This window comes from Thamnophis elegans, chromosome 3 (genome assembly GCF_009769535.1).
Source record: "Thamnophis elegans isolate rThaEle1 chromosome 3, rThaEle1.pri, whole genome shotgun sequence".
In the NCBI taxonomy this organism is placed as follows: domain Eukaryota; kingdom Metazoa; phylum Chordata; class Lepidosauria; order Squamata; family Colubridae; genus Thamnophis; species Thamnophis elegans.
The window spans coordinates 107,457,411-107,483,935 of record NC_045543.1 but is presented as its reverse complement, the minus strand read 5'-3'; the positions used below and the strand labels follow the sequence as shown (position 1 = coordinate 107,483,935).

Genomic DNA, 26,525 nt, shown 5'->3' with positions numbered 1-26,525 from the left:
GATATTTTTATACAATAAGTAGGTAGATACATAAGTGGTAGGAAGTAGAAAAATATATCTATATAGAGAGGGGATATCTGTCTACCTATGCACATACAATATATGCAAGCATATGACAGAGAAAATGTATGTTAGATTTCTGAACTTCATGAATATTTTCTTTTTAAATATATATATTTTCCTAGTAAAATGTTTTGAAAAGGATATTTGTATGAACAAAATTTAAGAATTAATAATGATGTGGGGGTTTCAGAGAAACTGAAAGTATGCTTGTTTGTTCTGAGAATATTGTTTTCAAATTGTAAAGTCTGTAACATCTAAACTATATAAAATTTCATTGCGACTTCAATATATTGACCAAAGCTTCTTTGTTTCTTTTAATTTAATTGTTATAGATTTACTGGAAATTAAGTAGTGATTCTGATACTACAAATGATTTTATAACTATGAGAGGTTCTGTTGTGATTCCTGATCTACAAAGGACTTCGAACATTGTAATTTCCTTGTTGCCTGATGATGTTCCTGAAATAGATGAGCATTATGAAGTGCAGCTTACTTCAGTGGAAGGAGGAGCTGATTTGGATCTGGAGAAAAGCATTTCTAGATTCATGGTGGTTGCAAATGATGACCCATATGGAGTATTTGCCTTGTATGGTGAAAAACAGTCAGTACTAGTAGAGAAAGATCTCAGCCGCCTTATCCAGATTAATATTTCTCGGCATGCAGGGACTTTTGCAGATGTAATTGTAGAGTACCAAATTTCATCTTTCAATGAAGAAAAAGCAATCACACCAGCCAACAGAGTGGGAAAGCTACACATTAAAGCAGGCTCCAGTTATGGATTGAAAACAGTGCCAATATACACCCAGGTCTGTTATTTCCCTTCCCACTGAAAAATCCTTTTAAATTATGATTGTATTGTTTTGTAATCAAAAACAGTATTTTATGAGCTATATTTTTTTTATTAAGTCTTGGTTTTAATTTAGAAAAGCAGAAGAATCCTATTTTAAGGTACATGGAGGAAAATGCACAGTAGTGAGTGCACATGACAGTTTCTTGGGAAGCCGCTTTTTGATGTTGAAAGATGTATCTCAAAACCCTAAAAGTCATGTATATCAAAGAATGCATTTCCTTAGTCTATCTAGGTAACAAAGCTTAAACAAGATCATAACAGGTGACACTATATATTTGAATGTTCACAATGATAACAAAAGCAAAAGTTGTGGCTACATATTTCAAAATAATGTGTTCTATTAATATGATGCAATAGAAAATAACATGGCACTTACAGATTCTAAATAAATAATTTTGATAAAGTTAAAATTTGGTAGCCTTAATTTGCTGGTGTTTTTCATTATAATTTTAATGTTGCTTTCTATTAACTTTGGAGGAAAATTACATGTCTAAATAAGTCTTGCTTGAATTAAATATTTTAAAGTCTTATTTGAATGCTAATCTATAGATGTAATTTTTAATTACTATGTTTTATGATTATAAATTTCCAGGTATTTATTTCCCTTGGCATGAATTTGACCCTGGAACTGATCAATGTAACGTTAGTTAATATTAGTGCCAATATTGCGCCTAAAATATTAGAGACAGCCAGGTTGGTCTCTTTTCCAATTCCCAAAGAAGCTGCCAATTCTCAGGTAACTAGATTTATATTTTCTAACAACTTAACAACCATTGGAACACATTTTAATTTATTAGACATAACTGCCAGGTGTTGAAAGACCTGAATAAATTATTAGTACTGTATTATAACATCTTGATTTTTTTTAAATTTTGGTTTTTATTTCTCACTACATATTTGGGGGCAAGCACATTCATGTACTTTTTTGCATCACCATTTTTCTCTCTTTGCAATTTGGCAGTGGTGGTAGGAAACAAAATATGAATCTTGTCATTCCTGGCTTGCAAATATAGCAATAGCAATAACAATAGCAGTTAGACTTATATACCACTTCGTAGGGCTTTCAGCCCTCTCTAAGCGGTTTACAAAGTCAGTTATTGCCCCCAACAATCTGGGTCCTCATTTTACCCACCTCGGAAGGATGGAAGGCTGAGTCAACCCTGAGCCGGTGAAATTTGAACAGCCGAACTGCAGAACTACAGTCAGCTGAAGTAGCCTGCAGTGCTGCATTTAACAACTACGCCACCTCGGCTAAAATAACATCAGGTTATTTTAACTAGGTATTATAAAAAAACTCATGTATAATATTTCATTTCCAATTGTCATTTGTTTTATAGTTGATATATATATTTGCTTCTGGATTAAAACAAATATATGTAGTACATTTTAAACAAAACTTAAAATGTCAAAATATAGATTTATTGCACAAACAATGCAATATTTCTATTTCATGAAATATTTCTATTACCAGCAGCAGCAGTATTCCATATACAATTATTCAGTGCACATGCCTATAATTTTAGTTTGGTTAAGCTGTTGCCATAATTTCTAACAAAAACAGTATTTTTTTCATAGGTTGCCTTTGATTCTATTATCTTGCGCCTTAACAATATTACAGCAGGAACAACTCAAGCTGTTATAACTCGTAAAGGAATATATGGCTCCATTGTAGTAACTTGGAATTCTGGATATCCACTGGGGCTCATTCCACTATACCTTCACCAAGGCAGTACTATACCAGCCTCTGGTAAGTGCCATCATTTTGCTAGTCTTGAGGACAGTAGGGCAATTCAAACACTTTGATAACAAAGGGACAGTAATAAAGAAAGAAAAAGAAAGGAAGAAAGGAACTATGCTCAAGATTGAAGGGAATTATTTTACCATGAACTCTTTTTGTACCTTCAATTGTTTTCTTTTAATTTTAAAAAATGTAAAAACAATTCCTTGATTATTCCCTATCTGAATTTGGTTTATCACTCTCTTTTCTTAAACCATTTTTCCCTTAGGAAAATAGATAGTTAATTGTTATATCCAGGGCATACTTCACTGTACTTTATCATAACTTGACGTTGTAAACTTTTTGATTTCTGGGATGTATACAGTGTAACTGCTTTATCCTTTCCTTTTAATCTGTTACTCAACAATGAGCAAACCTGAATGATGAATCAGTGTTTAAAGGGTCTTTTCCATCATTTCTTTTTGGTGTCTGTAGCATATTTTTGAATATAAAAGATAACAAAATACAAAGACCTGCAAATAGAACAAATGTGTCCCCCCCCCCCAAAAAAAGGAAAAATAATAGTAATAGATGCCTTGGGTGCAGTCCCAAAACAATAGAGCACCAGTTGGGCACCATCGGCATTGACAAATTCACCATTAGTCAATTGCAAAAGGCAGTTTTAGTCAAAGTAGCTTACATACTGCAACAATACCTCTAATACCATCAAACATCAATATCTGCCTATCCCAAGTCCTTGGAAAGGACTCAATAGGTAGATAAAAATGTCAAATCCAATCTGAACATCCAACTAACTGTGTGACAAACCATAATTTATTATACTTGCATGCTGCCCAACTGGCAACAACTCATGATTTAATACTATTACTCTCTAACATTCCAGTAGCTTTCAATCTATCTCTTTTCCTTTTTCCTTCTAGGCACAGTTACTTTTTCCCATGGTGAACAAAACAAAACAATTTTATTGCAAGTTATTCCAAATGCAAATAATCCTGAGGTGTTTGCTGTACATCTGGCTGCTGTGCAGAGTAATGCATCTGGTGGGGCTTGTCTAAGGTAAGAAAGTTATCACTCAAGTTGAATATTTGGTTTATCATCCTATTAGTACAACAAGGATTCCTCCCACCCCACCCGTTAATTAATTGACATTCATTATTTCCTTCTTTTGTCTAAGATAAAGTTACCACTTATCTGGACATATTAATAATTATGGAACCAAAATACACAATGACTAAACTTATGAACTGATATCATCATAAAGTTCTAAAACTGTTTCTTCAATTTGAACAAATGAACCCAATATGCTAATGTTTTTAAATGGATCTGTCTATTGAAGATGAGTTAAAACTGTCCTGCCTTTATCTTTCCACATTCAAGTGTCATATTTGTTTTATTTCAGATCAGATTTCATTATTGCTGAGATTGAGCCAATGGGAGTCTTTCAATTTGCTCCTAGCTCAAGGAACATTTTAGTGAGGGAAGATGTTCTAACAATCAGATTAAATGTACAAAGACTTTTTGGTTATCAAAGCAATCTCACAAAGGTGTTCTATCAGACCACTGCAGGAAGTGCCAAATCATTAGAAGACTTTGAACCTGCTCATGATGGAGAACTTGTTTTTGGATTCCTTGAAATTAACATAGTGTTGGAAATCGTGGTAACTGATGACAGCATTTCAGAAGGGGAAGAAACGTTTTTTGTGAATTTAACATCTGTGAATGTTTTAGATGTTCAGGGCCTTAACCCAGCTTGTAATCCACGCCTGAATCCAGAATTTAGCATTGCATCAATTACCCTACTGGCCAGTGATATCCACTATGGAATTTTAAGTCTTGAACCAACTATTATTTACACTGAAGAAGACAGCAATAACATTGCTTCCAACACTATTCTGATTCATATCAGAAGGACTCAGGGATTTGTGGGAAATATCTCTGTAAATATAAAAACTTTTGGTGCAATAAATGCCCAAAGTGGGGCAGATACATTTCCTTTTGAAATTATCCCTGTGGTTTCTAATCTTACCTGGGCAATCGAAGGTACGGACTTTGAAGAGATGGCTCTGTCTGTCACATTATTGGATGGGGAACGAGAAAGCAAAGTATCTGTCACAATTCTTGATGACGACGAACCTGAAGGGGAAGAATTTTTTTATGTTGTTCTTTCTGAACCTCAAGATGGAGCCCAGATTACAGAAAGCATAGATGAATATGGGTTTAAAGGTTTTTCCACAATAATTATCAAAGGTAGACATATTTATGTTGTTTCAGTATATAAGCAAAATGCTGAGAGGAAAGAGAGTTTCCTTAGTAAAATGGTACTGCTATGCAAATAATAACTCTAAGCAAAAAACAACAACAATTAAGTGTGTATTCCAGAGTTTGTAATATAAATCATATACATTCTCTCAGTTATCTGGACCATCATTTTCAAAGTAATTGTGACTGAAGAAGAAGAGAATATCTGGTAAAATTCTTGCATTTGACAATATAGATTGAAATTGAAACAGTGGCATTAGCATGTTTTCTTGTTAGATGTAATTGTAATAATTGAAGGGAAAAGATTATGATGAAAACAATGTAGAATTCATATAAAGGGTCTGTTGAAAAACTCAAATTTATTTGGTCAGTTTCATGTACTGGATAATATAAATTAGGCTTTGCAAACCAGAAAATAAGGGCAAATAAGGATGAGTTCAGTAAGGAACATGGATCTGAAGTTGATAACTAAGCATTTCCTTTTGGTTTAAAATTCAGATCAAAATATTGCGCATGTATGTGCATGCGCATACACACACACACACACACAATTGCATATTAGAAGCTTTGTATTCTAGTAAATCTTGAGAACAGCTGTAATGATTCTATATGAGACTTATATTCTCTTATATTACCAACATGACTAAGAGATGAAAGACTGTTCTGTTTATATTTCCTTGTGTGAGGGATTCAATACATTAAAATTATACCTGAACAGACTTTTTAAAAAAAAATTTGGGGAACAAAAGTAAAATTATCTCATTGTGTCTCCTGGGCTAACATTTACCTGTTTGTTGGACTGGTAAGAACAGAATTGTCTTTCTACATATCAGTTACTTTTGTTTACTAGACTGGTGTAATTGCCAATAATTAGCATCTGAATTTATCTGGAAAGATAATAAAAGGAAATTAACTTAAATAGGTTCCATTTAGGATCAAGAATGCAGGCTTTCTGTTAAAAATTATGTCTTTTACAGGAAGAAATTAAGCAGAGATTCAGCTAAATCTTTATGAATCAGTTACTGTCAGCAGCATCTGCAGGTTCTCATATGTGTCAAAATAATGTAGAAGCATCACAGTGCAAGCTCCACATCTTTGTGGAATATGTATGATTCATAACATGAGTGGAAAATGGCAGGACTTGAATTGTTATTCCTCAATGCTGCTTGCACCATTGTGACCATCCCCTCTTACCTAGGAAAAGATTCTGATGGTTACTATTTTTGTTAAGATTATAACAACCAATTTGTGAGCCATACAGCTCTTGCTAAAATAGTAAAGTAGACAATAGAAAAGCATTTCAAATTGTTGCTAGGAAAATAACACCCCCATGTCTGAGGAAGGAGTCAAGCACCACTTAAGAAAGACTTTGCCTTTCTTAGTGATATATTTCCAAAAATTGGTAAAGGAGCCCTTTTATTTTCCCTAGTGCCTTATCGTATTAATATTAATTCTATGTCATGAAGATACCCAGTTGCTTTAAAATGTGTTGATTCAACAAACAAATGCCATTATATTTGTGTTGTGATTATCATATCAACAATATTCCATCCTATCATATCTTAAAACGCATAAGTATTCTTAAATGTTTTAATTCCAGCAGCATTAAATAGCCCATTATTTTATATAAAATACAGTTTCTCCATTTATATTGTAATAGCTCCTCAATCCATGTAATATCATGTAATTATCTCATTTTGGGAAATAATTTTCAATGAATTCTACAATGTAATAATTTACTTGCTTCTTGATATTTTGGAATGATCTATTTCCCATTTAGGAAATGATCTTCAGAATGGAATTCTAGGATTCAGTGAAGAAACTCAACATGGTCTTGTGCTTGATGAAGATTCAGAAAAGAGGAAAGTAGAACTCTTTGTCACCCGACAGCCAAACAGGTGCAAGCAGCTGCTAATAAAAAGTGTTATCTTCATTTACTATAATGCATTGTGTCAAATCAAGGATTATAATTATAAGCAGGATAGGTTGCGACGGGATCTTAGTGTGAAGCCATTTAGACGTTCTAGTAAATTACTGCAAACTGGGATAATTATCTCATAAATTTAGAATATAAGTCAATCAGTATACCATAACTGAACAAAAATGAGAAAAATAAATTTACCCTAATTCATACACATAATAGCTAAAAGGTGAAATTATTTTTTGTCCAATGTGTACACATTTACTCTTTGATGCTTTCTTCAGGAAAGTACAATTTGGCTCGAACTGTAGATTCAGATGGCACTTGATCTATCTCATTAATAATCTTTTTCATATTTTAAATTCTGATCATATAATCCATTGTATTACATTATATTGGTAAAATCAAAGGCATCCCACTACTATTTCAGGTCACTCGTATTATGAAAAATTTGATTTGAACAGCATTTTCTAAACAAGATTTGAAGATCCTTATGTTAAAAAAATGGAGTGTCACTTTATGTGTGTTTACTCTAACCCTTTGTAGCCCATGCTATGCTTCTCATGCACTTGCAAGCATCCTCTCATCCCCTTGCAGACTCTACCTAGTAGTATACAATTTACCTGCTTGCTGGCCTGGGACTTACAACTTCCTGCTGCTTCTCCATTAATTGGATGTGTAAGTCACAAGAAGTTGCCTTGCCTAATGACTATGAGATTCAATTAATGATAGCAACCTAGATTATAGAGATTGCCATTGCTAAATAATGTGGTTGCTTTTTATGATTTAGCAATGGAAATAATAGGATAAACATTGTTCATTTTTTAAAAAATGCACAATTTTGCTATAGGAACAAAATGGATGCGAGGGTAAAGACTTTTCCAATGGCTGCCTGCATCAATGCAGTTATTTTGTTTTGTTTTGTTAATAGGGCTTTTGAAGATGTGAAAGTGTCTTGGCGTGTAACTTTTAATCAAACATCAGTTGTCCTGCACAGTAATGGCACCAATCTGGCAAATGAACTGATAGCTGTCACAGGAGTTACCACTTGTAAGGCTGGCCAAGTACAGTGCATGGTTTCTATTGAGATCCAGCCTGATAATGTGAGTACTTATAATGAATTAGTCACCTAACTACTCTCCCACAAAATATAGTAGAATGTGGTCAAATGATGAGAAGCTGGAGAATATTCCATTTGCATTATCATATTTCGAAGCTATTGGTTATGAAGCAGCATGCCTTTTTTACTTAGGAAAGAATTATCTATATTGGATCTTCTCTTTTGTAATCTATGTGACATTACAGCAGTGGGAATCTGTCCACTAATGAGGTTCTGTGCAGAACATTGGAAAATTGTAGGATTTTAGATGTTGAACTGATACTTGTTCCTTTTTAATTAGCATTTATATTCCAAAGATCAATAATCTTTAAAGCTAACTATACATGGCATAAGAAGGGTTTCCATTAGATTTTTTTTTAAAAAAATCACAAATCCTTAAGAGAGCAAATTTGCTAATCTTTCTATGTACTTAGAAAAAAAATGAAGAGTTATCAATTGTATTTGAAACAAGTTTGAAAAAAATATAAAATTAATTAATATTTTTTTTGCACTGAGAGTTTATTTATACATGCGTACTTTCCCAGAATACATTTTAATGATTCACAAACAAATTACATGAATGACAGCAGGATTTCTATCCAGATCCCAAGTAACAGTTTTTTTTTTTTTAATAAAGCCAAACACATAGTTCTATGATCTGGTAAACTCACTGCACAAAATGTAGCAAAATTGCACTTGGTAGCTTTTTAAAAATTATTGTTGTTATATATACCCTTTGATTGGAAAATATACAGTCATTTGACTGTCCATTTTGATTATCAGGATGCTGAATCTGAGATCTGTTTTTTTGTGGAACTGTATCATGTGGGGGAAGGAGCAGCTTTAAATGAGAGTGCCAGATTTGCAAACATTATAGTTCCAGAGAGTGATTCTGTGCAGAAGGATCTCATCTACTTTGCTGTGGGGTCTCGTCTGGCTGTGGCCCATATGAAAACCACTTCAATTAGACTCCAAGTAGTTAGAGATTCTGACACAGCATTTCCTATCTCCGTCGGCTACAAGACTCAGGTAAGACAGACACATGAATATATCTTGCCGTATATCTGGATATCATCTGACAACTGATAAAATAAGCTGCAGCTCACAATAACTAATGTCTTTTAATAAAATTAAATGACCAGACTTCTGATTTTTCACATGAGTACATATTTGGTGAAGTCCTTATTTCTTCTCTTTTTTAAAAAAAATCTCATATAAAGTATTTTTGTATTTATTCTTTGTTGAATAGTTGCAAGTTAGAGTAGTAGTTTGTAATAGCCTGATAACATTTTCTCTCATCCTATATGTTGGATAGATATTTTACAAAGAAACAAATCAAGGTTATATTTATTTAATAAAGATTTGCCTAAAGGCCATTTTACCTCTTTTATTCATAGGGAAAAAATAGTGCCCATTTGAAATTCCAGAAGTTATAATTGAAATCAATAATTTGTAGATTTCATCTAACAATGGCAGTCCTTTGAAAACTTGGTGCACATATAGTTGATTTGGATTTAGGAGAAGTGGTTTCAAACCCTTCCAGCAAAGTTACTAATTTAAGTGGCTATGAAATAGTCATTATCTTATAGCTTTTCATGGCTGAGGATGTTCTATGAGGGAACAACACAAATTGAAACATAATTATGCACTGGATTGAATGAAAAAAAAATAACTGCAATACTATTGTGTTTATAATAAGTGAAAGATTACTCCACTGAGTTTCACTAAAGACATTTGTCACTGTGGGTCAACTCCCTCTTTCTGAATTGGGGTGTTTAGGTTGCAAAAACTGTTTAAGGATTTTGTGCAGCCAGATATGGTAACTAATACATTTTGGATTTTTATGATTGATTCTCCAGGTGACAATGTGGAACAGAATTAGAGTTTGTTAGAAGCCTATAGTTTTCCTTTCCTATCTTAATTGAAGTTACTCTATCTTTGACAGTTGAACTCATCCTTGGTCCTTTGTGAATTAACTGCTTTTTGTATCAGTTCCATCACCCAAATGGAAGCGGTGGTGTCTCATTTAAATAGCCAAGAGAAAGAGTCTTTTTTTTCTAGTTCCCTTGCTAATTCATCCCTATAAAGCTTTCTGCCAAGCACAAGGTTAGCAGTGTTGTTTAACTGAAACTGGGATATAGGTTGAGTTGACAAAACAGTACACTTTTTAGTGGTTTATATTTTATACACTGATATTCCTAAGAATTATTCTAGTACTGAGAAAGAATCTGGATTCAAATATATGTATGTATGTATGTATGTATGTATGTATGTATGTGGAAATATATTGTTACTAGGATTAATTCTGGAGCTTTTCTGGCTGAACTATTATACTGTTATGTATTATAAAGTATATTATTTTACATGGGTGTACGTGCACTACAAATATGCCAGCTGAACATATGCATGTAGGTTCTTGTGATACTAAAGCATGAATATGCAAGGAAATCTTAGGGTGCAAATATAAGTTGACTCTCCTCAGTTGCTGCAGGATTAGATGTCATCCTGAGTTGGTAAATAAGCTCCATGTTACTAATTCAAGAAATTTTCTTCAATTGCTATTGTGTAAGTGACTAGCTGCTGAGGAACTAGTGATAATAGTTGATAATACAGATAGCTGATAAACTGAGGAATACTAACATCTTTATATGTTTATAAAATATGGTTCCAACCTTCTTTTGCCCACTGAAGGACAAATAATTTTAAAATATAGACATATCATCTAGGTCTCAATTTCAGACTTCATCTCTTACCTACCCAAAGTGATGCCTAAAGCAGTTCACTTTACTTCTGGAAGACTTCTCCTTCGAATTAATACCCCCTGAAAGCAGGGGGGTACCTAGTTCCTCAATCATTTTACCAATGATAATGGACAATTTAAAGTTTTTGAAAATTCTCTCACTTGATGATACAGACATGTTTTTGCCAGAATACATCTGGGCTAGATACATGGGATTCTAGAACACAACGTTATAGAGTCTCTATCACTTATTGAAGTTTTAGAAATGTTGATAGTTTGAAGCAAATTTGTTCTTACAAATTGCAACATACCATAATTAATTTCTTACCTAGACATTTATTTCCTGATTTTCAGGAGCTGTTGAGACCTGAAACTTTTGGCCGTGTAATCATATCGCCTGCCATTTCCGGACAAGATTTTATTGCTTCTGAAGGAACATTGTCTTTTGAATCTGGACAGAGAAATGCTCTGATGAGTATAATACTCAACCCAAAGAATGAATATCTAAATTTATTTCCTAAACGCTTCCAAGTTATGCTGTTCAATCCTACAGGTGGTGCCAGAATTGATGCCATCTATGGTATTGCCAACATCACCATCGTTTCTGATTCAAACTCCCAAGCAATCTGGAGTCTGACTGATCAGCTGTTTCAACCACTTGATGATATTATTTTGAACACAATCCTCCAGCATCTAAATATCAAAATAATCCAAGAAAATACAGAGGAGCAACTTTCTGCTGTGATGTATATCATAGATAAGGTCCATATCTTGTTCTCCCTTCTGTAATAATTAAAGATTTCTTAGAATTATGAAATCTTAATCATTTTTTTCTGAGAGATGAAGCCAGAATAGTGAAAGCTTTGACCCAATGATTATTTTGTTTTTAAAAATAGAAAATTGTACATATTATTATATATAGGATCCATAAGCAGTATTTGCTCACTTAGATGAAAGTTACTCATCCAAATGTTTAACTGAACTGAAGTTGAATGAGCAACTGATATACAATGTAAGTGTTAAATTCCAATACATTGAGCATGACATAAACTATCTTCACTATGTATTCAAGATTAGTCCTCCATGAAGTTTTAGATATCACTATTATGCAAGGGAAGAGCTCCATTGAAATCAATGGCACTTACTCCCAATATTTATTAAGGATGTTTTTATTTCATGTTTGAAATGCTTAATTCATCAATTATCCCAATACAAAAGAATCAAGCCATTTTAGACACTGAACATTTTTTAAAATATTTGCTTCTCAAGGTAATATCTGAAGGAGAAATACAGGCACTCACTGATCGAAACAGAAATCTTTTGTATGAAATCCTCTGTGCATTAGCTGATCCCAAACGCAAGGATACTCGAGGCTATAGCTTCCTTGCTGATATTACAGAGAAATTTGCTTTTTCTCTTCCTGTTGGTGAAAAGTGTGGCTCACAGGGTGAAAGGTAATGGCATTTTCTACACGTTTCTACAAGATTATTTGCAGGTCTATGTATGTATCTTAGTATGCAAGTAAGCAAATTGCTTAGAATGTCTAATATCCTATGAAGTGAATCCTTTAGCACTCAGGATCAGGATTACATTTTTTTATTTCACATTTAAGAGTTGAACTAAAACTTGAGTATACTACTAATGAATTAATATTTGATATATTATTTATTGTATTGCTGGTGAGCCAATAAGATTATGAGCAGGCATGAGCATCTACTGCATGTTTTTCATTGCAGATAGTAATTTTCTAGTTACTTAGATTGTTGTTACTGTTTTTTTTTAACAGAGGTAAAACTTTCCTTGACCATTGCCCTTATATTGTAATCACATCACATCACTGGTATCCACAACAAATCAATGGGCATAAATTTGATGGAAAAGATGGGGATTTCATTAGAGTTCCTGACCATTTGTTAGAAGTTTCTGCTTCATCCCAGTCTAATGATGATGCAACTTGTAGGTTCATTCAAATCACTGAATATAGTAGCCAGCAATGGTTTACAGCAGATGGTAGAGGAATTGCCCTAAAAAATAAGGTAATCTGTTAAACTATTGTTTAGATCAATATCCTGTGAGTTTTGTTTCTGTTAGAAATATCAACGTTCCTTATGTGGTTTTCCCAGTCTACATCCAAGTACTCATTTTTTTATTTTACTACTCTTATAAGATGGGATTGCTTTTGTTTCATTTATGACATATTGGATTTAAAAATATTTTAATGTAATTTCATCTGAATCAGCAGCCATATTAGTAGCAGACTGCTGTTTTCTAGATTTAATGGCTTCTCAATATCAATGGAATGATTTGGTCATAGAAAGTAGTAGGAATATTTGCTTACAGTTGGCAAACAAATATGACATTCAGAATACCAAAGAAAACTGTTGCTAGATGTACATTATTCTCAAAGAAAATATTGAGCATGCATCTTTTTAATAATGGTTTGTCTTGCTATAACTTGATTCTCATTATTTGTATAATGTCTCATTGCCTATGATAGCATTCTGGGCCTGTCTTAGTATAGCAAGCCAATCTACTGCCAGAATCTGTAAATCAGTTTCATAGATGATTAGGGAGCCATTTCTTTCTGCTGACCTAGCTATCAAATTTTATAACCTCAACTGCTCTGTTAGAGACACATTTATGAACCTTATGTAAGATGAGATGAAAACTATTATTGAGGAAATGCTAGAATCTGATTTTGAGTTCCATGAGCAAGTCTGACTGATGGTGTGGATTTTTAATGAGACTTATACATGAAGATCTATTGACTATCTTAAAACATTTTACTGGAAAAAAATCAATTGATTTGTACAATTTAGGATGATGCAGAGCTGCAAATTCAAAATAAAATATATGATTCAGAACACCCATGGGAATGCACCTGTCAGGAACACCTTAAAACATCTGGGCTTTCTGGGTTTGCATAGCTGATCTCTATAGCTGTCATACTATTCTAAGAAAAGATACATTTGGTTTAAGGTGTTTCTGACAAATGGCATATGGATGTCATGCATATCTTGAAACACATTCTTTCCTTGGAATTCAAAGTGCTACCCAGCCTTAACATAATTACTTTCATACTCATATTTCATGCATGTTTATTCAGAGCTGCTCTTCACTTCAAGGAGAACCCATATAGAAATGTATGTATATAATTATAGCAACAAAAACTTATATTAATATTAAAGGATGCAATCAACAGTTTTTATACATGAGGCTATCCTTGAAAACCTTTTGCAAACTGCATCTAATTAAACACGTGGCAGCTTGGATTGTCATAGACATACCAAAGTTTACTTATGTAACATCTGCATGGCTATAGCTGTGTTGGGTTATCAGTTTCCAAATGTAATTCAAGGTGATGGCTGACACTTTTCAAAAACAATATATAGCTTATGGCCTTGGGGTTGCCTGCTGTAAGGGGAATCACCCTATCTAGTAAGATCAAGGGGAGGTGATACATTAAGGAAATGTCATCTTCAGGGACTTCATTCTCAAGTCTCCTCAGTAATATCCCTCCTCATTTTGGAATAACCTCTTCACAGAACTGTTCCATCTCTATTAATTTCAAAGAGCATTAAACATAGCTCTTCTGGATAGACTAGATTGAATATTGACTGCCCATAAAATGTGAGTTCCTTTTATTGTTGCTGGAAGAATTTTTCTTTGTTGTTCTTTTTGTTATTTCTAGGTTTTTAATCTTATTAATGGAAAGAAGTGGTAAGATGCCCAGTAAATTAATAAAATGTTAAATTATATGATTTTACACTTGCTTGGTTTATATATCTCTTAAGGTTCTGAAGATTGCATTCTTAAAACAAATTAATAACATTAAGGACAATTGGTTCTGTAAGATGGCATCCATAAGATATGGATTCAAATCTTCTTGACATTGTGTGAGATGGAATTTGGGCATCTTTTTTTAGAAAGCAAATACAAGTCTGAATGATATCTCTTCAAATCTTTGCATTATGAAGTATAGTCACTGTATTGTAGGAAGGATAAAGGGGAAGTATTTCAAACTGATACCAATTAGAGAATTGGTATCTTTTCAGGAGTTACTGATGGCCTGCTTGGAATAAGATAGATTTGAATATTTAGTGCAAAATAAGAATCAAGTATAAAATAAGAATCCTGAATATTTTAAAAGCAAAAAATGTCTGTCTTTCCCATTTCAGATTTTTTCAATGAGCTTGAAGGGACAGAGTCCAGTTCAGCTAAAAGATAACAATGAGGTCATCTACCGGATTTATTCAACAGACAGTCATATAGTCCCTCATAAATCTTTGTGTCTTGTTTGGAATCAGATTGCTGAAAGGTATATTTATAATTCTTTGTTTACGTGTCTAGCCACAAACACATAGATCTATTAGCTATGTGTTGCTGTGCAAATGTAAAGTGAAAGAGGGTGATTTCCAGAGGGTGTGAGTGTACTCACTGCATCTGTTGGTAGTTCTTTAAAGAAGTTGTGTCTTTTCCTCATCTCATTCAATTCTCAAGACTTCCAAAAAATATGGAGGTGCTGACAGGGTGAGGCAAGTTTATTGGAACCTATAATGCCTTCTACTTAATGTGTTCCTAGTCTTGAACAACTGCCTTCTACATGGCTAGTATATAAATTTAGAGAAAGATGGAGTTTCATTAACAAGACACAATCAGATTTCTGCTTTGGTCTGAAAATATACACATAGATATTTAATGGCTCCTATATATAGTGATTTATATACTTTTTAAATCCTGATCAAGATTTGACATATTAACCCAGATAAATTCAATATGTTTGAATTAACCTGTGAGACATTGATTGATAACCTACTGAGAAAATCTGATTTAGGCTTATCAGATCTCAGAAGTCTCATACACCCTTACGAAACTATGCTTTCCCATAAAGTTTGACATCCATCTGGTTAAATTCTAAATTTTGTCTTGACTTTATGTTCCTTGTGGACAATCATGTAGTATGATAGCTAATAAATTCCATAAAAAAGGAACTTTATTCTGATTTATAAAAGCATTTTGGTTCTGTTATAGACCAACACAATTCTTATAACGTTTGTTTACATTTTTTGACATTGATCAAGTTAAGAAATAATAAATTAACTGCCAATATTTGTTTCCTCTGTAGTTGGCTGTCTAATGCTCAATTCTGTAAGCTGATGGATGATTCCTCCAGTTACGTGGAATGTTCTTGTTCACATATGTCAGTTTACACAGCTAGTGCACAGACAGACAGCTTCTCTTCTTACAATGAAGCTTTCTTTTCTTCTGGTTTCATCTGTATTTCTGGTCAGTTGTGTTACAGTATTGTTGATTTATGTACTGATTTAAAAAGATAATATTGGAAGTTCTTTCAGAAAGTCACCAAGTAAGGAATATAAGGAAAGTTTGGGGAGCTATTTTAGACATGCATAATGAAGATGCTGACTCATTTTTTACTCCAATTTCTTTTTGCTTTTAAAAGATGATACAGAATGGACTCCTACAATTCCAACTCTTCCTTGGATCTTTCAAAATAATTGTGTGATTATTTGAAACTTCACCAAAATATATTTTATTTAATGATAATATCCTCAAAGAAGACCTTATCTTTATCAAGAGAAAAATGCAAATAAAAGATTTTATGCTTCCTTAGGTTATTAGCCAAGGAAATCTCAGCTGATATGCCTTATTTCAGCTAATTAGAATTCACTTCTATCTAAGTAGTTAAAAGTGGATAACTTTTGTCCAAAGATTACTGCTCAAATTTCTATTTCTACCATATACACTTAGGACACATTCACAAATATTTTAGTTAGGATATTTAATATTTAGATGTTTGTCTAAGATGTATATTTGACAAATGGAATATATCCTGGAAGATAATAGTACAAAAGTTACTGAAATTCATTTTAAAAAAAAGGAATTTGCTTAGTTTTATATCACTGTATTTCCAGAAGTAGCTTATTAAATTAAATAGTTCTATGTAGTTACTTCAATATATAGTCATACAGGTTATGAATTCCAGAAGAGAAAAAAATTATAAGGTTTGTGTGAGTGCAATAAAAATACTTAGAAACAGGAGAAGTTAAGAACATAACTATCCACAGAGCTGCAAGTGTGAGCAGAAATGATTAACATTACAGTTTTGCAACTTAAACTCTGCCTCTTTTATGCTTTTGTTGTGACATTGCTTTGTGGCATTGTGACCTTCTGTTGTACACCATGACCTCACGTTGTTGCCATTTGGACAAAACTTTGTCTTGCTGTACATAACTTGGACTGCAATTTGTGAAATGATCTGAATCATTTGGCTGATTTAGTAATTGAATTCTACTTTTCTTTGGTTACAACAGGCTTCATCTTGGCTCTATTTTCATATTTCTTATGTACCAGAGCATCAATGTTTGCTGCTAAACTCCTCACTCATATGATGGTTGCCTGCTTGGGTTCTCAGGTAGGAATATGTTTAATTTAATGTAAGGCTTTCTATAGCCACATTATCCCATGTATTAATTTACACCCAGTTTCATCGTATACACAGAATAATAGAAGGTCTTCTAGTCCAGTCCCCTGCTCAAGCAGGAGACCCTGTGTCGTTCCAGACAAATGACTATTCAATCATTTCTTAAAAACCTTCAGTAATGGAGCAACCACAGCTTCTGGAGACAAGCCAGTCCACTGGTTAATTGTCTAAATATTGAAATTCATTATTAAATAGAACACATATCACCTACTCATTTCAAAAATGAATTTGCCCTAGATCAGTTTCCAGGGGTAAATGCAATTGCTTGTTGGAGTCACATTTCCAAATATTTAAAGCAGCAACATTTTCTACTTTGCCCAAGCTCAGTGATATTCACTTGGAAAATGCAAGGAGAAAAGCACAGAATCTTTCTGATCAGAAGAAGAATGAGCAGTTGATGTGTATGCTGTATCTTTGAACATACCACCAAACATTTCCATCTAGTGTCAAAAATGCTATTTAAAATGCCATTACTGAAATTCTACAGGCACAATTATTTCCTTATTTAGGTCGGTTACATAGATATTAGCTATCAAAACCAGCAGATGGCAGTAAAACCTTTCCCCTGATATATTAGAAATTTATTTTCCTAGTGAAATGTTTGATTGAGGCAATAGATGGAATGTTGCTTTTCAAGGGCTTAGTTGTTCCTTGAGACTAAGTAAGTTGGTTAAATTGTCCAAAACATCAGCTATAGGACTATAAAGTTTTTGTTCATATTAATTTGATTGTGGATGAACAAAGGCTAATATTCTATAGATTGTAAATTCTCCTTTATTTGAATTCTAATGTGGATAAATTTTTGTGTCTATGCTTCTTCAAGCTTGAATACTTAAGAGAAGATGGTTTATAATACTTTAGTAAGCTCATCAACTTAATTTTCTAATTTTGAGTTCTCAACATTATATGAATATCATCTGAAATAAACAACTCAGTTTATTTAGTATTTTTACCATAATGCTCAATTTGTTTACAAACAATTTTGGAGCTGATGTTGGTGCAAAAGCAAGCTTGGAGCTGATGTTGGTGCAAAAGCAAGCTTATTTTCATAATATGCAAGATATAATTCAGTGTACCTGCCTGAGTTTGTTTCTTTCCATTCCCCACGCCCCCATCTGTTTTATGTGGGATTTACCTATTTATTTATTCTTCCAATTTCTGGGGCTACCCATTTCACAAAACAAATGACACTGGGCAGCCTGCAACAAAATTTAAAAAAATGCAAACAACAACAGCTATTATTATTTAAAACATTAAAAACTGAAAACACAGCTAAAAATAATGGGCAAAGGTATGTCAATAATTTTTAGATGGCTAAATGATGATAAGAAAAAACTGTTAGAAAGCCTAATGGTGCATAAATGTTTAGCATTTCTATTGCCCAGTTGGTTACCAGATATATTGGTTTGTAAGAATAAATTTGAGAGACAGGAGGAAGAGACACAACTGAGACGAGTCTGAGAAGAGAAACCCAAATCCAAAGGAAGGATGGGGTGGAGAAAATGTCACAGAATTGACGCTCCCTAGTTCTCTGGAAAGTAAAGGGTGGGAGATATACTGTATTTTCAGACTTAAAAGATTCTGTTACTGTAACTGTATAATATAATTTTCGAGGTTTGGGTTTCTTGTTTGGATTACCTCAAAGGGCAGGCATCATGTGAAGTGGTAGACATGATAATGGAGGGATGTTTGCATTATCTGTCTTTTTCAGTGTTGCTTATTTTCCAAAAACTACAATGAGAAGGAATATATTTAGAGATTTTCTTGAGCTTATCTAAGTGTTTTTCAAATCTGAAGCTGGCATAGAGATGTGCAAAAGTTGAGACTTTAGAGGAGTAGATCCCAGTATTTTTCATCCCATTTTATTTATTTATTTATTTATTTCATCAAGCATGAATTAGATAACATATATAAGTATAAACATGATTTGAATATATGAAGTGGATACGAATAAAAGGATAGAGATGGTAGGCACGTTGGTGCGCTTATGCATGCCCTTACATTGTTTCTAGGTTTTTGGTAAAATACCATACCACTTGTTTTGGTCTGTACAATATTAAGATTTCCAAACCTCAGCAAATGTTATCAATGGAAGTTGGAAAGTTAATGGGCAGAGGGAGGGGGGGGGGAGTTCAAAGTATCATTTGCTGCTTATAGTAACCTGAGTTTATTAAGTAATTATTACACAGAATGCAAAGACACAATGAAGAAACAAACAAGGAGAGCACTTATTGAATGTTGAAAAGTCTGAACATTTTGTTACAACAGGATATTATGTGACAATTACATAACACCTTATTTTCAGCCAATTTTTAATACATCTTTCTAGCCTACTGAGAAAGAATATGAAATGTAAACATCCTGAACTTAGTTGCTGTGAAAGATTTTCTGCTGGGAGTTTTTTTTTTTTTTTTTTTTTTACCTTTTTCAAAGGGGGGACTTTGTCCTTTCAACAGAAGTGCTTACCTTGGCTCTTTTCCATATTTTATGTCCTCAATTTTAAAATGTGCAGTCAGAACTGATTGCCAGAAAACTGTTACATGTTCATTACCACAACTTCTAACAATTGTTCCTTAAACCTTCATATATGTTGTTATTCTATTACTTCATTTAACGTAGTTTGGAAAAAAATAATGTTATTTCCATTGAAACTTACTGCAATTTATATGAGACAACATTTTAATGAAACAAAGTTCTAAATTTGACAATGAGAAGTGTAGATAATTTTCAGTGCAAAGCTATACTACCACATATTGGTTTCATTGTTTTTCAGATACAGTATATCATTATATAGCAGCATTGGTCTTATTAATATTATAAAGTTTTGAATGGCTTATACTGTCTCACTGCTTGATTGTAGATCTCTTCTCACCTTTGATTAATTTTTATTATAATCAACTGAAAAGCAAACAACTAAACTTACAAGGTAATGGAAAGGGGGTTGTTTTATATATAAGCAACATACTGTTCCTCAAAATTCCTGTAAGTTGCTGTCAGAATTTTCTGTACTGGAGGTTTTAAAATTGACTTGCCAACAATTTGACCAAGATAGTATAAGGTTTCCTGTCTTGAGTGGGGTGTTGGACTAGAAGACCTCTAAGGTCTCTTCCAGCCTTATGATTCTATGTTCTATATAAATTTCAGACATAGTGTGACCAATTTACAGGTAGTCCTTGACTTATAACATTGACTTACAACTTACAACTATTAACAGTGGCCTCCAAAAAAGTCAACTACAGTCTAAATTTGAACATACAACTGTCACCCCTGCTCCACAGTCATGTGATTGCAATGTGGGTGCTTTGCAGCAGCTGACATTTACAATTGGTTGTAGCATCCCATGGTCATCTGATAATTTATTTATTTATTTATTTATTAGACTTATATATCGCTTCATAGGGCTTTCAGCCCTCTCTAAGTGGTTTACAATTTTTTTTAAGCAAATTGAATCAGCAACTTGCCCCCACAGTCCGGGTCCTCATTTCACCCACCTCGGAAGGATGGAAGGCTGAGTCGACCTTGAGCCGGTGAGATTTGAACCGCTGAACTGCAGATCACAGTCAGCTAAAGTGGCCTGCAGTACTGCACCCTAACCACTGCGCCACCTGCGCCGCCTCGGCTCCTGATGACGATTTCTGATAGTTTTGTCAATTTCTGGTAAAAAAAAATTATTTAGCTGGATTTGTACTTAACAACCACATGACTTGACTTACAAACATGGTGGAACTGCGGTAAAAATGATTGTAAAATTGAAGCTCACATCAGTACCTGATTTATAACTGCAATAACTTACAAAGGAAATTCTGATCCCAATTGTGTTTGTAAATTGAGGACTACCTGTATAATTTAGTCACTGAATAAAAATTGCACCCAGTGGGTAATGCAGTTCAGACTTACTCATTCCTAGACAGCTTACTCAATCAACTATGAAATCAGTAGTACTTAATTCAGTCATGTGTAACAGAAGTTTCACTGACATCAGTGTGTCTGCCCTAAATATGACTAAATTTGGATCTAATCCCGATGACCATAGTTAGATGAAGTCAGGCATCTTTGGGTATCAGGTATTCAGAAAACCATGTCTTCCTATAATTCCTGAAAATTGTTATTCTGCATAGTAAATTCAGATGCCATTGTCTATAATTTTTACTGATTAGAGCCACCACATGTAACCTTTTAAAGCAACTAACACATAACTATAATTTATAAGCTCTATTAGTTAGAACAGGGGTCCTCAAACTTTTTAAACAGGGAGCCAATTCACAGCCCCTCACACTGTTGGGAGGCTGGACCAGCTGAGTGGGCGTGGCTAGGTCATGTGATTGGATGAGCATGACCAATTTAACACTCCATTAAACAATACACAAAACTTTGGTTTGCTCCTGGGGTTGTTTTATTTGCTTTTGTTTGCATGTTGCTTTTTTGGTTGCCTTTCTTTTTACTAGATCGTTTTTTCAGATGTTTAGGAGTCTAGTCGTCCATTTCAGGAAACTCAGTTTTACAGCAATTCTTCTCAGCCCCAAAGAGCTTACAATCAACAAGTCAGTCAGTCAGTCAGTCAGTCAGTCAGTCAGTCAGTCAGTCAGTCAGTCAGTCAGTCAGTCAGTCTGTCTATCTATCTATCTATCTATCTATCTATCTATCTATCTATCTATCTATCTATCTATCTATCTATCTATCTATCTATCTATCTATCTATATCTTCTGGAGATGAAAAATAGGCCTATTTTTGGCCTTCTGGGGCATCTGCACTCCCCATTTTTCACCTCTCACCACCTCCAGAAGTTCTCTACAGGCAAAAAATGGGTGAAAACGGCCCATTTCTTTGCCAAAACCAGGTGAAAATGGCCTGTATTTTGGATTCCTGGAGCAACTGTGCGCCTTGTTTTTCATCTCCCCTGCCTCCAGAACATCTCTGCAGGCCAAAATTGGCCTTACCTTTTAGTTCCAGCCCGTGGGGTTCATGAAGGTAAGTCCAGCGCTCAGCCAAAGTGTGGGCAGGGTGATTTGGGTGGGCAGCCTCATGGTCCTGTGTGGGATTAATGGCTTCAGTAGGCACATCTGGGCCCCCCAGGTGGTAGTTTAAGGACCCATGGGTTAGAACCATCTTATATTTTAAACAGCAAACAAAATAAGAGGTCAACTCTTTCTATGCAAATGTCATACAATAATAGATCAGAAGCAATGAGTTATCAATATATGTCCACATTTAGCTATATTAATGGCAGGCCACACTAAAAAGTGTATGTTTTAATATTACTAATCATTTCATATTGATAGATTTGTGAAGTCTAATGAATAAAGATTGTGTGCAGAAAATCAAATTTCAGTGATAAAATTAGTACTATTAATTTCAAATGATCAGTTTTTATTCTTCTTAACATAATTTTTCCTGTTATCAAAATATCAAACATAGACATGTGTCATGACCAAAAGCAATTCTCATATTCTCAAATATAGTATTCAGTGAAAAGAAAATGACTGGAAACATTGAGGCAGCTTAAATATTTTTTATTTACATTTTACATTATATTTTTGGTTATATGAATTATTGTGACTGAAACGATTAGTAATTTGAGTTTTGCATTAATGGTGCTTCAGCCACTGCAACATTTTTAAAAAAAATTGCTTAACCAGAAACAGTGAACTGCAACTGGATACTGTGCTAAATATTTGGCCAAGTTTGCAGACAATAGTGAAGTATTCTGGGTGATAAAAACCAAAGGTGATAGTGCTCCCCAGGAGCACTATCCTTAAACTGGGTAATGAATACTCAGGCAAATTCCATCCATTTAAGAAAGTATAAAGCGATACACATTAACTCCCCCTCCCAACCCCATTTGTCTTATTTAGTGATGTTGACATAATTGTCTGTTAGTAATTAAAAAAAAACTATTGGCATCACAGGGAATAGTTCAGAGAAGATGTTGACTCAGTGTGTGGCAGCTGTGAGAAAGGAAAATTCCATTCTGTGGATCATTAAGGAGGGGATTGAAAACAAAGTTGGCATTACAGCAAGACTGTTATTCAAATCTATGGCAAGACTACAGCTGAAGACCCATTCTTGGTGCCATATTTGAAACAGATGCAATAAAGGTGCAAAAGCACCATAAAGAACCACCCAAACGATGGGGCTGGGGGAACTCAAGGCTACAATATTTGGAACTCTGACTTGAAGAAAGGCCAGACAGTGAAGCTGATTGGCAGAGTCACAATGGACAAAAGAAAGCACTTCCTTCTGTAGCACATGATAAACCTGTACAATTCATTTAATGGTCTCTAACATGACTTTAAAGAGGTATTAAATACATTCATGGAACACAGATCTATAAACAGGTTTCATCCTCAATGACTATGCTGCTTCTAGATAGGACATAGCAGACCTTTGAGTACCAGTTTCAGGGAATAACAGTAGGTGAAGGTTAACTTCAACTTCTGCTTATAAGCTATCTAGAGACAGCTGTTGGATATTGCAAAAAAAAAAACTGCTTGGTGAAACTAGGTCTTGGCCTGATCTAGCAAGGAGGTTTTTTTTTTAATTCTCATGAAGAAATGTCTGCATGGATGCACATGTATATATATCAGTGATGTGCGGTGAGGGATACCGTTGGTGAGGCAAGAGCGCGGCAACGGCGAGAAGCAACGTCCCCGCCGCTGTGTCCGACAGGCGTCTCTCGTTTATGAAGGACATAAACGCAAGATGCCTGTCGGACACAGCGGCGGGGGTGTTGCTTCTCGCCGCTGCCGCGCTCTGCCACCTCGCCTCCCGCCTCCTCCGTCCCCGCTGACATTCTTGGGAGCAGGTCGAGTGGCTGGCTGGCTGGGAGGAGAAGAGCGGTTTGTCTTTGTGCCAGCTGGCCGGCCAGGCAGGGAGCAGGTCGGGTGGGGGTGGGTGGCTGGCTGGCTGGGAGGAGAAGAGCGGTGAGTCCCTCCCCAGCCAGCCACAAGGGCTCACCGCTCTTCTCCTCCTCGTCCTCCCCGCTCGGTGCTGGGCTGGCTGCAGAAGAAATGGTGGCTGGTGAAAGAAAAACCTCTCCAGAATCACCCTTGCACTTGCGCAGTCGCTCAAGTGCAAGACATGATTCTTTGCTCCCAGATCAGGAGGCGGGAGAATCAGTGCCTCTTTTGCATATTAAATCTTTTGCTTTTTAACTCCGCCTTAACTTTTAAAAGGCGAAAAATTCCTTAAGCAAAAGAGGCCCCAAATTCTCTGGCCTCCTCCTAGTTAACACTGAGAGCAGACACCAAGCCACTGTGACTTGAAATCTGGTAGCAACTATCCTGGCTTTAATTCATTAAAAAAAATATTTAAAACTCTTTCCTTTCTCTCAGGAGACTGGGGAGGCTCCGCCTCCCTTGCCTCTAGTGACTGCACATCCCTGATATATATCCATATGTACCTATATATAATTAAACTTTGGTTGCTTTGTCTTAACTTTAAATCATTTCATAAAGATGGCCTTTGAAATCAGTCATTTTGATTTTATATTTAAAATATCATCTATACCATAAACTCCAAATTTAGGAAAAATATGTGCTTCTTTTCATTTTTAATTTGTTTTTAAAAAAATATCCCCCATTTTACACTTACTACATAAGTGCAAGAGATACGGTAGCTCAGTGGCTAAGATACTGAACTTGTTGATAAGAAAGGTTGGTAGTTCAGCAGTTCGAATTCCTAGCGCTGTGTAACAAAGTGAGCTCCCGTTACTTGTCCCAGCTTCTGCCAACCTAGCAATTCAGAAGCATGTAAAAATGCAAGTAGTAAAATAGGAACCACCTTTGGTGGGAAGGTAACAGCATTCCATGCCCCTTTGGCGTTTAGTCATGCTGGCCACATGACCACTGAGACATCTTCAGACAGCGCTGGCTCTTCGGTTTTGAAACAGAGACAAGTACCACACCCTAGAGTCAGGAACGACTAGCACAGTAGAACCTTTACCTTTACCTATATAAGTGAAGTTTTCAGTTCTTACCATTGGATCAGGGAGAAACATATATTTGGTCGTCAATCAGGTCATGTAATTTCTGCTTGCCCACTGCTTCTGTGGAACCATCCTCTCTCCCCCTCCCCCCACCCACTGGTCCTCAAAGCTAGAAAGGTCGGAGATCTCTGATTTAGAAAGTGGTCACTGATCAATCTTTATATTCATTAGATATCCAATTACAACTAAGTAATTTCTAGCACGTACTCCAGAACATTTCATAGCTTGATTGTTTTCCAATTCATCCTATTTGTTACTACTATAAGAGAAATGTGGCATCTAGCATTTGCCTCCGAGCAGGCAAAAATGAAAAAGTGGGTGAGGCAGAAGACATATCATGAGAAAAAACATTTTTGAAGTATCTCTCTCTCTCTGCATTTACTAAACAAGAACTACCTGTACTTATTTTAAAACCTCAGCATGTGGCAGCACCCACTGATCTTAAAAAAACCTAAGCAAGATTGGTCTTAGTTAGGATTTTGGGAAGGGGAGTTACTAGCAATTCTAGGGCTATAAGCCAGAGTGGGAAGTTGAAAAAGCTTCCAAACGCACCGCCTCCCCCACCCCACAAAAAACCCAGTGGCAAACTACTTCTGTAGTATTGCCAATAAAAAAATGAAATGAATATGGATATGGTGATGTTAATATCCTTACAACACTTCATTATTTGTAATGATTAGGGGATTGGGGGCTAAAACATATAAAGAACGGTGTCAGGAACTGGGTATGTCTGGTTTAATGAAAAGAAGGACTAGAGGAGACATGATAGCAGAGTTCCAATATCTCAGAGGTTGCCACAAAGAAGAGGGAGTCAAACTATTCTCCAAAGTACCTGAAGGCAGGACAATAAACAATGGATGGAAACTGATCAAGGAGAGAAGCAGCCCAGAACTAAGAAGAAATTTCCTGACAATTAGAACAATTAAAAAATGGAACAACTTGCTTCTAAAATTTGTGAATTCTCCAACACTGGAAATTTTGAATGAAAAGATTGGAAAACCATTTGTATAAAATGGTATAAGGTTTCGTGCTTGAGCAGGGGGTTGGACTAGAAGACCTCCAAGGTGCCTTCCAACTCTGTCTATTCTATTCTATTGAAATAAATTATTGATTTTCATAATAGATTATCTTATAGGTGAAATATTTATACGATCTGAAGAGAAACCAGAGTATATATAAGTAGATAAATTATAGATAAATTATCTTATAGAATTTTAGCTTGATGCCTAACATGGCTTCTTCCTTTTCTTCCTCCTTGGATGGCAGTTTTCATCATGAAAGTATACAGCTAATATTCTCAGGGTGATAATTACTGTGAATTGTATGGATCCTGCCTAAACGAAGTGTTCTAAGTCACTGCACGTACAA

The 26,525-nt window shown here is 34.8% G+C and overlaps 1 protein-coding gene across 1 annotated transcript in view; it reads left to right on the top strand.

Moving 5' to 3' along the window:
- Window positions 1–26,525, top strand: part of ADGRV1 (adhesion G protein-coupled receptor V1) — a 246,303-nt gene that overhangs the window by 103,437 nt on the left and 116,341 nt on the right. Inside the window, exons 69-82 of the mRNA XM_032213599.1 lie at window positions 396–869; window positions 1,506–1,649; window positions 2,489–2,660; window positions 3,572–3,707; window positions 4,051–4,898; window positions 6,691–6,808; window positions 7,763–7,934; window positions 8,714–8,959; window positions 11,025–11,432; window positions 11,940–12,124; window positions 12,457–12,706; window positions 14,849–14,988; window positions 15,796–15,956; window positions 17,003–17,103. Coding sequence (XP_032069490.1) covers window positions 396–869; window positions 1,506–1,649; window positions 2,489–2,660; window positions 3,572–3,707; window positions 4,051–4,898; window positions 6,691–6,808; window positions 7,763–7,934; window positions 8,714–8,959; window positions 11,025–11,432; window positions 11,940–12,124; window positions 12,457–12,706; window positions 14,849–14,988; window positions 15,796–15,956; window positions 17,003–17,103 — 3,555 coding nt within the window. The remainder of the gene's footprint in view (window positions 1–395; window positions 870–1,505; window positions 1,650–2,488; window positions 2,661–3,571; window positions 3,708–4,050; window positions 4,899–6,690; window positions 6,809–7,762; window positions 7,935–8,713; window positions 8,960–11,024; window positions 11,433–11,939; window positions 12,125–12,456; window positions 12,707–14,848; window positions 14,989–15,795; window positions 15,957–17,002; window positions 17,104–26,525) is intronic.